At 42.8% G+C, this 14097-nt stretch overlaps 2 protein-coding genes across 4 annotated transcripts; one reads left to right on the top strand and one right to left on the bottom strand.

Moving 5' to 3' along the window:
* Window positions 1-3005: 3005 nt before the first annotated feature.
* On the bottom strand, window positions 3006-6705 carry LOC121897142. Its single transcript, XM_042411460.1, has 2 exons — window positions 6617-6705; window positions 3006-6396 (listed from the first exon to the last, which is right to left on the bottom strand). The coding sequence occupies exon 2, from the start codon at window positions 6150-6152 to the stop codon at window positions 3006-3008; it is 3147 nt and encodes a 1048-aa protein (XP_042267394.1). The 5' UTR covers window positions 6153-6396; window positions 6617-6705.
* Window positions 6706-7031: 326 nt separating this feature from the next.
* On the top strand, window positions 7032-13149 carry gtf2a2 (general transcription factor IIA, 2). Of its 3 annotated transcripts, none has more exons than XM_042421011.1 (4): window positions 7032-7110; window positions 10177-10281; window positions 11046-11229; window positions 12832-13149. In XM_042421011.1, exons 1-3 carry the CDS (start codon window positions 7096-7098, stop codon window positions 11196-11198), a joined length of 273 nt encoding a protein of 90 aa, XP_042276945.1. In that variant the 5' UTR covers window positions 7032-7095; the 3' UTR covers window positions 11199-11229; window positions 12832-13149. The 3 variants fall into 3 exon arrangements, with proteins under 3 accessions (XP_042276945.1, XP_042276938.1, XP_042276929.1); XM_042421004.1 differs by lacking the exon at window positions 7032-7110 and adding an exon at window positions 8452-8881 and having other exon boundaries at window positions 11046-11172; XM_042420995.1 differs by lacking the exon at window positions 7032-7110 and adding an exon at window positions 8456-8881.
* Window positions 13150-14097: the final 948 nt, after the last annotated feature.

Below are 14097 nucleotides of genomic sequence, written 5' to 3'. Positions count from 1 at the left end.
ATATGAATTAGAGACGACGGTTAGAGAATTAAATCAGACCCTAGGGACTTTAGAGCTAGAATTAGACGAAGTAGCGGTCGTAGGTGAGAACTTTACGGACGCTTTAACAGAGCTTGAACAAATATGCCGTCAGGAAAACTATTTTCAACCCTTACACAGCGCTCTTTACTGCTTAAATCAGACCCCCTCCACTGACCCCGCACAGCAGAATGAATTGGAGGTACAATTGGAAGGTCAGGAAGACCCCTCAGAGCAACGAGGAGGAGGAGGGGGAAATCCGACTCATGAAGCTGAGTCGATTCCAGATCCCCCTCCCCCAGCTACCCCTCCTTCTCCTCTCCCTCCCACCCTTCCTTCTTCTCCCCCTGCCACCCCTCCAGATCAGAGAGATCCTGTAGACGCTATAAACGTTGAAACCATACGGCGTGACCGCTTCAATAATCTAGAGTTGAGAAGTCTTCTAAACTTTCCTCAGATTGGGCGGGTAATAGATTATGCTACATTTTACCGCGAAGTCATGAGAAGCCTTGAAAACCTGTTAGAGAGAGTGATCCCAGAGCTTAGACCTAATGATATGTTACAGTTGGAATTGATAGGTGAAAATGTGCAGAGACACACCTCAGTCAACTATCAAAATGACGACGAAGCGGTTATGGCGGCTTTTCAATCCTTAGTGGATCAATTAGTACAATCAAACGCAGCGATTATGGAAGATGGGGGGTTAGAATTAGTTGTGCAGGTGGTACATAATCACAGAGGGGGTGCCAAGAGAAAGTTGGAAAACACTTTAGACTGTGAAATCCTCTCCAAGAAAGCTCCACATCTGTATGTGACAAACAACTCGAACAACCAACTCTGTTTCGCCGTCAGTTTAGCTCATCTGATCGATTCTAATCTTACAGATAGCCAGGCTGTAAACTTTGGGAGAGAGTTACAACGTTTGGTTGGTTTAGACGAACATACCCCCGTCACCTTCAGCGACATATCCAAGTTTGAAAAGATTGTGAAGCGTAAAATCATGGTGTTGTACAGAGACGAGGGCCAGCGCCCCCTCTCTCGATTTGAGACGGACTCACCCCAATCAGACAAACCCCTGTATCTGTATCTGTCTCAGGAGCATTACTACGGTATTAAAAACATCAAAGGATTTACAGGGAGGAGATACATATGCAGTTACTGCCACATTGGATACAACAACCCTCACAAGCACACCTGTGCCGGTCACTGCTTGGTCTGCATCGATCCTACATGTAGTAAGGAAAAGAGAGAGCCCGTCTTTTGCAAAGATTGCAACAAAATGTGTCGCTCCCCCTCCTGTATGGTCAGGCATAAAAAGAGACGAATGAAAGATGGAAAACGAGTCAGCCTTTGTGATCTGCAGAAAAAATGCCCTAAATGCAAACTGTTTTACTGTATACCCACATCTACGGGCTTTAATAAGCACAAGTGTCCCCGGGCAAGATGTAAAATCTGCGGGGAAGCGCTACCCTCTGACTCTAAGGCAGCCGTCGAGAATCATCTCTGCTACATTCAGCCTCTCCCCCGCGATTCAGAACATACAGACAAATTAATCTTCTATGATTTTGAGACATTTGTTGATGATAGACACGTGCACGTCCCCTTCCTGGTATGCACAAAAACGTTAAAAGGGTTAGAGTGGATGGCCTATGGTCAGGACTGTGTCACAGCCTTTCTCATGCACTTCAGGAGACCCCTTTATAGGGGCTCTACATTCATAGCGCATAATTCCAGAGGATTTGACGGCTACCTGCTCCTTAATGGTATGGTAGAGTTAGGTTTACAACCCTCTATCATCATGCAGGGAAGCAAAGTCCTATGCTTCGAAGATCCAGATTTTAATCTGAAATACATAGACTCCCTATCCTTTCTCACCATGCGTCTCAGCGCTATGCCAAAAGCGCTGGGTTTCGATGATCAGACCAAGGGGTATTTTCCTCACAAGTTTAGCTCTGAGAAGCGACTAAACTACAAAGGGCCCTACCCCCCACCCAGTGATTATGGCATAGAGCGCATGACGGGCGGTGAGCAAGAAAAGTTCTACGGCTGGTATAAAGAGGCTAGTCGGAGGGTCTTTGATTTCAAAAAGCAGGCGATACATTACTGCAAAAATGACGTCGACATCCTCTCTACAGGCTGCATCAAATTTAGAGAGGAGTTTCTGAGTGAGACAGGCGTTGACCCTTTTAGCCGCATCACTATAGCCTCAGCTTGCATGAAGGTGTTTGTCACAAATTTTCTGCCTCCCCGTAGCTTAGCCATACCTTCGCCCGATAACTACAGGCACCAATGTAAAACTTACTCCAGAGCCAGCATTCAATGGTTAGAATGGGTTTCTTACACCCAGGGGGTTTTCATCCAACACGCTCTAAACAGAGGAGAGAAACAAATTGGCAAGTACTATGTAGATGGTTATGCAGAGGTGGGGGGTGTGAGGTACGCCTGGGAGTTTCAGGGATGCTTTTATCATGGGTGCCCGACCTGCTATGACCCTAGCGCTACTTGCCCAATGACAAACACTCCCTACGAGGAGCTACACCTGGCTACTGAGGAGAAAATACAGACGTTAAAGTCTGTTTACGGCGTACACACCTATGTCATGAGAGAGCACGAGTGGGTCGAGATGAAAAAATCACACCCCGGGGTAGTAAAGTTTCTCAAAACCTCTGATTTTCCCAAACCTCTCTCCCCCCGACAGGCTCTTTTTGGCGGTAGGACGAGTGCCTTCAGGTTAAGGTACACGGCGGGGGAGGACGAGCGTGTATTATACGCGGACGTCACTTCTCTGTACCCGTACGTCAACAGCGTCTATCCTTACCCTCTAGGTCATCCCGTCATTATCCACAGAGACTTTGATAACCCTGAAAACTACTACGGTCTAATCAGGGCAGTCGTATACCCACCTCGAGGGCTCTATTTACCCTTGTTACCCTACAAAACGTCTAAAGGTAAACTAGTGTTTACTCTCTGTCGCACCTGTGCAGAAATCAACAATCAGCAGGGCGCATGCAGACCCCCGTCAATGCCCTGTCCTCCTCATCGTGTCTGCATGCGCCCTGCTGATTGTTGATTTCTGCACAGGTGCGACAGAGAGTAAACACTAGTTTACCTTTAGACGTTTTGTAGGGTAACAAGGGTAAATAGAGCCCTCGAGGTGGGTATACGACTGCCCTGATTAGACCGTAGTAGTTTTCAGGGTTATCAAAGTCTCTGTGGATAATGACGGGATGACCTAGAGGGTAAGGATAGACGCTGTTGACGTACGGGTACAGAGAAGTGACGTCCGCGTATAATACACGCTCGTCCTCCCCCGCCGTGTACCTTAACCTGAAGGCACTCGTCCTACCGCCAAAAAGAGCCTGTCGGGGGGAGAGAGGTTTGGGAAAATCAGAGGTTTTGAGAAACTTTACTACCCCGGGGTGTGATTTTTTCATCTCGACCCACTCGTGCTCTCTCATGACATAGGTGTGTACGCCGTAAACAGACTTTAACGTCTGTATTTTCTCCTCAGTAGCCAGGTGTAGCTCCTCGTAGGGAGTGTTTGTCATTGGGCAAGTAGCGCTAGGGTCATAGCAGGTCGGGCACCCATGATAAAAGCATCCCTGAAACTCCCAGGCGTACCTCACACCCCCCACCTCTGCATAACCATCTACATAGTACTTGCCAATTTGTTTCTCTCCTCTGTTTAGAGCGTGTTGGATGAAAACCCCCTGGGTGTAAGAAACCCATTCTAACCATTGAATGCTGGCTCTGGAGTAAGTTTTACATTGGTGCCTGTAGTTATCGGGCGAAGGTATGGCTAAGCTACGGGGAGGCAGAAAATTTGTGACAAACACCTTCATGCAAGCTGAGGCTATAGTGATGCGGCTAAAAGGGTCAACGCCTGTCTCACTCAGAAACTCCTCTCTAAATTTGATGCAGCCTGTAGAGAGGATGTCGACGTCATTTTTGCAGTAATGTATCGCCTGCTTTTTGAAATCAAAGACCCTCCGACTAGCCTCTTTATACCAGCCGTAGAACTTTTCTTGCTCACCGCCCGTCATGCGCTCTATGCCATAATCACTGGGTGGGGGGTAGGGCCCTTTGTAGTTTAGTCGCTTCTCAGAGCTAAACTTGTGAGGAAAATACCCCTTGGTCTGATCATCGAAACCCAGCGCTTTTGGCATAGCGCTGAGACGCATGGTGAGAAAGGATAGGGAGTCTATGTATTTCAGATTAAAATCTGGATCTTCGAAGCATAGGACTTTGCTTCCCTGCATGATGATAGAGGGTTGTAAACCTAACTCTACCATACCATTAAGGAGCAGGTAGCCGTCAAATCCTCTGGAATTATGCGCTATGAATGTAGAGCCCCTATAAAGGGGTCTCCTGAAGTGCATGAGAAAGGCTGTGACACAGTCCTGACCATAGGCCATCCACTCTAACCCTTTTAACGTTTTTGTGCATACCAGGAAGGGGACGTGCACGTGTCTATCATCAACAAATGTCTCAAAATCATAGAAGATTAATTTGTCTGTATGTTCTGAATCGCGGGGGAGAGGCTGAATGTAGCAGAGATGATTCTCGACGGCTGCCTTAGAGTCAGAGGGTAGCGCTTCCCCGCAGATTTTACATCTTGCCCGGGGACACTTGTGCTTATTAAAGCCCGTAGATGTGGGTATACAGTAAAACAGTTTGCATTTAGGGCATTTTTTCTGCAGATCACAAAGGCTGACTCGTTTTCCATCTTTCATTCGTCTCTTTTTATGCCTGACCATACAGGAGGGGGAGCGACACATTTTGTTGCAATCTTTGCAAAAGACGGGCTCTCTCTTTTCCTTACTACATGTAGGATCGATGCAGACCAAGCAGTGACCGGCACAGGTGTGCTTGTGAGGGTTGTTGTATCCAATGTGGCAGTAACTGCATATGTATCTCCTCCCTGTAAATCCTTTGATGTTTTTAATACCGTAGTAATGCTCCTGAGACAGATACAGATACAGGGGTTTGTCTGATTGGGGTGAGTCCGTCTCAAATCGAGAGAGGGGGCGCTGGCCCTCGTCTCTGTACAACACCATGATTTTACGCTTCACAATCTTTTCAAACTTGGATATGTCGCTGAAGGTGACGGGGGTATGTTCGTCTAAACCAACCAAACGTTGTAACTCTCTCCCAAAGTTTACAGCCTGGCTATCTGTAAGATTAGAATCGATCAGATGAGCTAAACTGACGGCGAAACAGAGTTGGTTGTTCGAGTTGTTTGTCACATACAGATGTGGAGCTTTCTTGGAGAGGATTTCACAGTCTAAAGTGTTTTCCAACTTTCTCTTGGCACCCCCTCTGTGATTATGTACCACCTGCACAACTAATTCTAACCCCCCATCTTCCATAATCGCTGCGTTTGATTGTACTAATTGATCCACTAAGGATTGAAAAGCCGCCATAACCGCTTCGTCGTCATTTTGATAGTTGACTGAGGTGTGTCTCTGCACATTTTCACCTATCAATTCCAACTGTAACATATCATTAGGTCTAAGCTCTGGGATCACTCTCTCTAACAGGTTTTCAAGGCTTCTCATGACTTCGCGGTAAAATGTAGCATAATCTATTACCCGCCCAATCTGAGGAAAGTTTAGAAGACTTCTCAACTCTAGATTATTGAAGCGGTCACGCCGTATGGTTTCAACGTTTATAGCGTCTACAGGATCTCTCTGATCTGGAGGGGTGGCAGGGGGAGAAGAAGGAAGGGTGGGTGGGAGAGGAGAAGGAGGGGTAGCTGGGGGAGGGGGATCTGGAATCGACTCAGCTTCATGAGTCGGATTTCCCCCTCCTCCTCCTCGTTGCTCTGAGGGGTCTTCCTGACCTTCCAATTGTACCTCCAATTCATTCTGCTGTGCGGGGTCAGTGGAGGGGGTCTGATTTAAGCAGTAAAGAGCGCTGTGTAAGGGTTGAAAATAGTTTTCCTGACGGCAAATTTGTTCAAGCTCTGTTAAAGCGTCCGTAAAGTTCTCACCTACGACCGCTACTTCGTCTAATTCTAGCTCTAAAGTCCCTAGGGTCTGATTTAATTCTCTAACCGTCGTCTCTAATTCATATGGTATAACAGAGGGTTGACAAAGATTAAAAAAAGTCTCTAAATCTATTTCTTCATCCATACTCTCTTACTACAGTTTACAAAAAAAAAAAAAAAAAAAAAAAAAGTTATATCATTTCACTTCATCGCTATAACATACCGACAGAAGGAAATAAGCTCTCTTGTCAGAGTCAAACGTCTGTGTTGTAGGCTTTTTCTTCCAATTACAGCTTGCCGTCGACGGTCCTGATTCCACTTTCTTCTCCGTTCCACCATCCTCACACGTCTGATGAGTCTTTCACCTCCTCTTCTCCTCTCAGAGTCATCTATCAATCGGAGATATAAATTAAAAAAAAAAAAAATCAACATTTAAGTCATACACTGTATTGAAAATGTTATTACTACCCATAGCCACAAACGGCGCTGTCTTTTTTTTTAGCTTACACCGCACCCCTGCCGGAAATTATCCTCCTAAACCCTCCCCTCTTATCGTCTACCAATACGTCACAGGAAGCTGTGGTAAGCCGCCGGATTTCAAACTCTTACCCGATTCATTCAGACGATGCACGCTCCCCGGCCGGTTGTCCTCAGTCTCGGGCTGAAAACCGGGATGTTCTGCGTCGGGTGAGGCCGGCGGATGACGCTCCTCCGGGAGATCCGTCTCCGTCGGGGGCTGGAAAGAAGGGAGTACTACGTCGGGTGATGCGGGAGGGTGATGCTCATCCTCCGGGGGATCCTCCCCCTCCGACACCGACTGTAAAGAAGGGACTTCAGCGGGAAGATCCTCCTCTGTCACCGGCTGTGATGAAGGGAGTACTACGTTGGGTGATGCGGGAGGACGATGCTCATCCTCCGGGAGATTCTCCTCCGTCACCGGCTGTAAAGAAGGGACTTCGGCGGGAAGATCGTCCTCCCTCGCCGGCCGTGGTGAAGGGACGTTAACAGAGAGCCATACAGAAGGATTTAAAACTTTTGTGGAAACGTTTTCCTCCTGCCCCTCATACAGGAGTTGGCGAAACGATGTGATGTCTGGAATATCTGTAAGTGTTTAAAAAAAAAAAAATAATAATAATAAAATTGTTTAACTGAACTGTTCAGAACATTGTTAAATAATGAAAGAAAAAGTATATAAAAATACGTACTGTAGTGTGATTGTGTCAGGTTAATTTCGGCCAGATCATCTTCTGATATAACTGTAAAAAAACAGAAAAAAAATAAAAGTTTATGATAAACATGACGCAATATGTGTATTTATACTATTACTGGTATGTTTTTATTATTATTTTTAAATAAATAAAACATACTTACGCTCATAAAATTCATCGAGGTCTGGGAGGTTTCTGGCGTCTGCAGGAGCCTGATGGATTTCTGCATAAACCGCTAATTATATAATAAATAAATGACTATTTTTAAAAGGTTAAAACTTTTTTAATTCAGGGGGGGGGGGGGGCAAACTTCTCTTCATTAAAAACTTATCTATGTGGAAATGATCTAGTCTGTGCTTGATTATGATGGTGTGATTAGCCTCATAAACTCAAGCTCTTAGACAGTGTTGTGGAGCAGTAAAGTCAACCCCCATCCCAGCTCTGCAAGTCCTGGCAGGGGAGATGCCACTAGATATTAAGAGGAAGAAGTTAATGACTAATTACTGGGCTAACCTCAAAGGGCATAAAGAGCAACACCAAACAAAAGTGGTCATACAGGAGTACTGGGAACAAGGCAGAGGACAAAGACCAAGGCTGGCAAAGTGTATGCAGAGGATATGGGGGTTAATAATATCAAGACAAGCCCAACAGTAGTTATTTCGGAGATTGAACCATGGACACACACAACACCGCAGATTTGTACCTGATGGGGCTCAAGAAAGCAGCTACTCCCAGTACATACAAGTATATACAGATGGGTGAAAAGATCCAGAACATCATACAACTGGGGCTGCTTTTTCAGTTCCAGTTAGAATAAAGTGAACTCCAAATGATCTGGGAGTCTACTCAGAGGAGGTGCTGGCAGTACTCTCGGCTCTACAGTGAGTAGAGGAGAATAAACCAGGAAACACTTTAATCTGCTCCGATTCTTTTTCTAAAAATCTAGTCTATTTTGGACAGAAGCTGCATCAGAGCTGCGTCCGGTCAATTTTCAAAACATCCCGTGCAGACTGCCAATCATATATCAACAATAAACACAATTAAAACAGACAAGTAAATAAACCATTTAACTCCATAGCCTAATTATCCATAAAAGAAGCACAAAAAATAAGGAAAAATGACCAAATCAATAAAATCTGAGCAAGTTAATAAAATCAGCTTATTACGGTAGATAAAGGCGCTGGCTTTGACTAGGCTGCCGTAATTACTGTAGGAGCAGGACAACTGAATTTAAAAGGCGGCTGGCTTTCAGTGGTTTTGCAAACAGCGGCTCACTTGACCGCAGTCAAAGCGCTTTGCTTCTGAAACGCTGCCGGTGGTGTATGAATGACGCCGTGTGGAGGACGGAACAAAAACCGTGTCGGAGCCGGGACGCGAAGCAGACGCGCCCGGTGGGATCCGCTGGTGGGATTTAATCTCTGGTCTTCACTCCGGAACAGAAGGTGGCGGTAATGCACCTGATACGCTGGTCGCCAACCGTCGTTTAAAACTAAAAAGAAGAAATAGAAGAAGAGGGAAGCGACTCCGTTAGCTTTGTGTTTGTCGGATAGCTTTTTACAGTAACCAGTTATTTGTTCCTCTGGTGGTTTCCATCATGGCTTATCAGCTGTACAGGAACACCACTCTGGGAAACAGCCTGCAGGAGAGTCTGGACGAGCTCATACAGGTGATACCAGCTGCTAGCTCACAGTTAGCCTAGCTTAGCATCCTGCTAACGACAACAGCGGCGGCCAGAGACGCTGATCGGCTGTTAGCTGCTAACTTTAGCTTTTAGCTCTGATTTCAGTCTGAAGTAAACAGAAATATTCTCATGTTAATTTTCCGTCTGTAGTGTTTAAAACTGTGGATATCAGCTACTGTAGGTAGTTAGCATCATCTTCGCGGTGAGGTCATGTAGGTAAACCGTTAACAAAAGTTCTGTTTAGTTCTGTTAGTTGGTTTCAACTGATATTTGATGGTGACAAATGAACCAGTGAATTTAACGTTTTCATCAGTCAGCTTTATGTTTGCGACCTCATGTTGATATTTTTATTATAAGATACGTGACCGTGTTGTTTTACAGAGTTTTGTTGTGATGTATCTCATAACCTCCGTGATTATTGAAGTATAAAATAAACAAACAAAAAGCTGAATTAGAAATGACACAAGATCCTCAGAGGTCCCCCTGAAAGACACAGTTTAGTCCAGTTTTTATTGTTTTATATGTAAGACATAAAAATCATCAAGTATCACTTAACTGTACAAACGAATATAACCAAACATGTACAACATATTAACATAAGTCAATGTTTTGATGTCTTAATGATTTCTTTGAGGAAAAAGCAACTTAGACAATATAAAATTACGTCCTTTGTTTGTGATAAGGTTGCAAAAAAAGTTCCAAAGTCAGTAAAATTCAGTAAAACATTTGGAAAAAAAAAAAGTGAATTGATTGTTAATTAAGTGCAGCCTCCTTGAGGTCTTTAATCTTATTAAATGATCTCTAGTAGTACTAATTGATTGACTGTAAGATTTCAGAAAACAGTGAAAACTGCCTTTTATAACTTCTTAAAGGCCACTGGGACGTTTTCAAATGTTTTGTCTAAAGATATTCAGTTAACCATCATGTACGACACGTAAAAGCTTCGAATCGTAACACTTGAGAGGCTGCAACCAGAAACTTTTTGGCATATTTGCTTAAAAAATGATTAAAACGATGATTCGATTATCAATATATTTGCAGATAAATTTTCTGAATAAATAAAAAGACATGTAGAGAAGAGCTGCAACAGTTAATCGATTGATTAATGATTGATTAATCTGCAGCTATTTCGATTATCAAATAATCATTCTATGTTCATGCTGATTTCCTTCTTTTCTGAAAACGATGTGAATGAATTCTGCAACACTGTGAGTGTGTGTGTGTCTCAGGTTCCTGCTGTTAGATGTTAAATTAAATCATGTGTGTGTGTGTGTGTTCAGACTCAGCAGATCACTCCTCAGCTGGCTCTCCAGGTCCTCCTTCAGTTCGATAAAGCCATCAACACGGCGCTCGCCAACAGAGTCCGCAACAGAGTCAACTTCAGGGTGAGTCCACAGGAAGAAGTCAGAAAGCAACAACGTCTGGTCAGTTCATGCTTTCTGCTCATGTCTGCGAGGGTCCATGCAGACGTCTGCAGAGAGGCAGCCCAAAATTTGACACAGCGCGCAGACCGTACGCCCTGAAAACGCACCAGCCGTGCATCTGCTAGAAAAGCAAAGTGTCTGTGTGGGCGTGTTGTTTTAAAGTGCTGTGGAGACAATGAAATATGCAGCAGTACAGCTGGTGCAACAGATTATTGTATTTAAAGGCTGATCAGGAAAAAACACTGCACAGCGGTTTGTAATACTCACAGACTGGAGTTTACAGCTCTGGGAACATGGAAACCATTAACTTGCTTTAATACAGTTAAAATCAGTGAGCCACGCTTCCAAAATAAGATCAGTGTGGGAGAGAAATGTGGTTAATGATGTGCTGCATGGATACACAGATTTACAGAAACCAGGTTTTACTACTTTCTGTCCATCATCTCTGTTTCCACCACAGTTATGTGTTTTATGTATTTGGGTCATTTAGAGACAAGAATGTGTAGAAGTATGAAGCCTGTCATGCTGTCACGCTGCGTTATTTTAAGTATGATGACGTAGTTTAATGAAGGCAACATGCATCAGTCGACTCAGGAGTTTATGGACTGACGCATCGACACACTGACTGTCTGACAGGATGTTCTGCAACATGTTCAGGTTGTGTTGGACTGTGTCTCTGTTCTGTGCGTCACCGGTTTGTTGTTTGTTCTCTTTCCGTCCTCCAGGGTTCTCTGAACACCTACAGGTTCTGTGACAACGTGTGGACATTTGTCCTGAACGATGTGGAGTTCAGAGAGGTCACCGACCTGGTGAAGGTCGACAAGGTGAAGATCGTCGCCTGTGACGGAAAGAGTGAGTCGACATCAACGATCGCCTGATTTTATGTTGTGCAAGACGATGAAATCGCAGGTATTTGTTCAGTTTTTATTTGATCTTTTTTAAAGAGGTGGTGGTTTATTTTCTGGTCAGGTTGGAGGGTGAAGTTTGTGCTGCTGTTGAAGTGTTTGGGTTGTACTGAGAGGTGTTTCTGTTATTTTCTTCTTATATGAATCGTAATTCATATAAATGAGGTCTGACGTGAAGATAAATCAACACCTCTTTAAAAGTGTTTAAATAAAAACTTCTACTAGTTTTTATCCAGGTGTGTTTATAACCCTTTAATACCTTTGTTGTTGGGTTATAAACAAACAGCAGCTCTCAACAACTCTTACATATTTATTTTTAATTTTTTTGGGGAGGGGGGGGGGGGGGCTGTCTGAGAGTGAGAGATGCTTTGCTGAAACAAGGCGCAAAACACAACCGTAGAGATCTTTTATATTATCATTAGAGGTGTAAGCGACGTTAAGTGAGCTGACTGCAGCTCACTTAACGTCCACCGGCGTCACTAACGACAAGGAACGTCTGAAACTATTATTATATAACACATTAAAGCAGAAATGTCACAAATTTGCTGGTTGCAGCTTCTCAGATTTTAGGACATGACAGTAAGATGATCTCCAACGATGAGTCAATGGGCAGAAAATTAACTGGCAGCTATTTTCATAATGGAATAATCGTTTTGAGACTTTTTTTTTTTTAAAGAAAATATGCTAAAATTCTCTGATTCCAGCTCGTTAAATGTGAATATTTTCTGGTTTCTTTAGTGTCTATGACAGTAAACTGAACATCTTTGTGTTTTGGACAAAACAAGACATTTGAGGACGTCGTCTTTGACTTTGGGAAACACTGACTTGACATGTTTCACCATTTTCTGACGTTTTATAGACCAAACAACGAATCAACTTATTGAGAAAACAATCCACAGATTAAACAATAATGAAAATAATTGTTAGTCGTAGCCTTATATTCAGTTTCAGATTCGTCACTCTGAATCTCCCAACCAGAGATGATACAAACACAAACAGATCTCAGATCGGTGTTGGAGTCATTTTCAGTCTTGTTTCCTCTCGTAGACGTTAAATACACCGAGAGTCCGAGCAGTTCAACACCTGCTATAATAAAAAAACAGACATCATATTTTCTATCCATGTTTTTCCAGTCAGTTCAGTTAAATAAGAGAGAGTCCATAAAGTTTCTCATTCAGTCCCAGAAAACACACAATTTGTTCTGTTTCCAGTTCAGAAAGTTCAGATTATATTAACAAACGTTTCCCATCCAGGATCTTCTGTATTCAAAGTTAAATTAGTTTGTGTCTCATTCTTGTTAACTTAAGCTATTTTCAACACTTTACTTTGTGCAAACATCTGGACTCTTAACTTAGCTCTTAGACGAATTAATCAGTTTAATTGATCGATCTCCCAGCCTGTCTGAGCCTCTGAATGTCTGAACTGACCAGTAACTCCAGTCCTTTAAGTCATTTTCTTCCAGTTTTTGCTCCTTTTTTTATCAGGATAAGTTAAAACATGTTCATACTTGTGCAGATATGTTTCACCTCCTTTTTGTGTTTTTGTATTGATGGTTCCTGTAATGATCTCGTTGATAACACTCGTTTATTTTGTTCTGTCTCTGTAGATTCGGGCTCCAACGCTGCAGAGTGACGTCTCTCTGTGTGTTTTGGGTGTCAGACGGAGTCACAGATGGACCTGGACTGTACATATAATTTATTACAGCAGAGTCACAGCTGAGAGTGTGTGTGTGTGTGTGTGTGTGTGTGTGTGTGTGTGTGTGTGTGTGTGTGTGTGTGTGTGTGTGTGTGTCAGAGTGGACCAGTCACTGTACCTGCAGCAGTTTTTTTTTTTTTTTTTTTATTATCAGTTTACAGGTTTGTGTTCAGTTTGCTGTAATTATTGAGCTGGATCATCTTTAATAAAAAACTTTATTTAAAACACACGGAGGCTCCGAGTTTTCCTTCACGCCAAGTCGACTTATATTCAGCTGTAAAAACTGGATATTATCTGAATGTCTGCACATGATTTGAATCTGTTTGGGGTTTTGTTTAAACTAAACAAGCAGTTTGAAGAATCATTTAAGGTCAGGGGTCAGGGGTCAGGGGTCAGGGTCTGTACATTACATTGACATCAAAACAGACATTAGTTCATTTGTTTAGTTTTAATTTGTGGATGAAAAATGTAAAATATGTTTCTATAGTTCTTGTTTTCAAAGGTGATTTGATTTATTTTTTGTGAAATGAACAGTGAAAATAAAAGAAGCACTTTTAGAAGCTTCATATATGAAGTTATAAGTTATATATGTTTTACAACAGTAACATCATTTTATACAGTATTTTGCAAAAGTTTTAGTCACTAAGAGTAAAGTGAGGATGCTTTCAAAAATAATGTCATGAATAGTTTTTATTTACCAGTTAAGTTAATACAAAGTTCACTAAACAGCAGAAAACTTAATAAATATTTGTTGTGAGCAGCTTCGTCTTTAAAGCAGCAGCAGTTCTCAGCAGGTCGGTCGTTCCTGCGTCTTCTTCTTCTTCTGCTGTTTCTGTGTCTTCATGTTGATCCCAGACTGACTCCATGATGTTGAGGTTCTTTATGACTCTGGCTGCAGATGATCAGACACCTCCTGATGCTGCTGCATTATGGAGAAGAATCTAAAGTGGCTAAAACTTTAACAATTAGTCAATTAATCGATCAGCTGCAAACTATTAAATTAATCTGCAACTATTTTGATAATGGATTAGTTGTTTCTAGTCATTTTTAAGAAGAAAATTCTCTGATTCAGCTTCTTAAATGTGAATATTTTCTGGTTTCTTTAGTCTCTGTGACAGTAAACTGAATATTTTTGGGTTGTGGACAAAACAACATTTGAGGACGTCGTGTTGAGTTT

This window comes from Thunnus maccoyii, chromosome 1 (assembly GCF_910596095.1).
Source record: "Thunnus maccoyii chromosome 1, fThuMac1.1, whole genome shotgun sequence".
Lineage (NCBI taxonomy): Eukaryota > Metazoa > Chordata > Actinopteri > Scombriformes > Scombridae > Thunnus > Thunnus maccoyii.
The sequence above is the reverse complement of the archived record's forward strand: the minus strand, read 5'-3'. Positions and strand labels throughout refer to the sequence as shown.

Coding starts and splice junctions, on each gene's coding strand:
- LOC121897142 (XM_042411460.1), bottom strand. CDS start 6,152: ATGGATGAAGAAATAGATTTAGAGACTTTTTTTAATCTTTGTCAACCC.
- gtf2a2 (XM_042421004.1), top strand. CDS start 8,810: ATGGCTTATCAGCTGTACAGGAACACCACTCTGGGAAACAGCCTGCAG. Junction 8,882..10,176: donor GTCTGGACGAGCTCATACAG/GTGATACCAGCT, acceptor GTGTGTGTTCAG/ACTCAGCAGATCACTCCTCA. Junction 11,173..12,831: donor CGTCGCCTGTGACGGAAAGA/GTGAGTCGACAT, acceptor CTGTCTCTGTAG/ATTCGGGCTCCAACGCTGCA.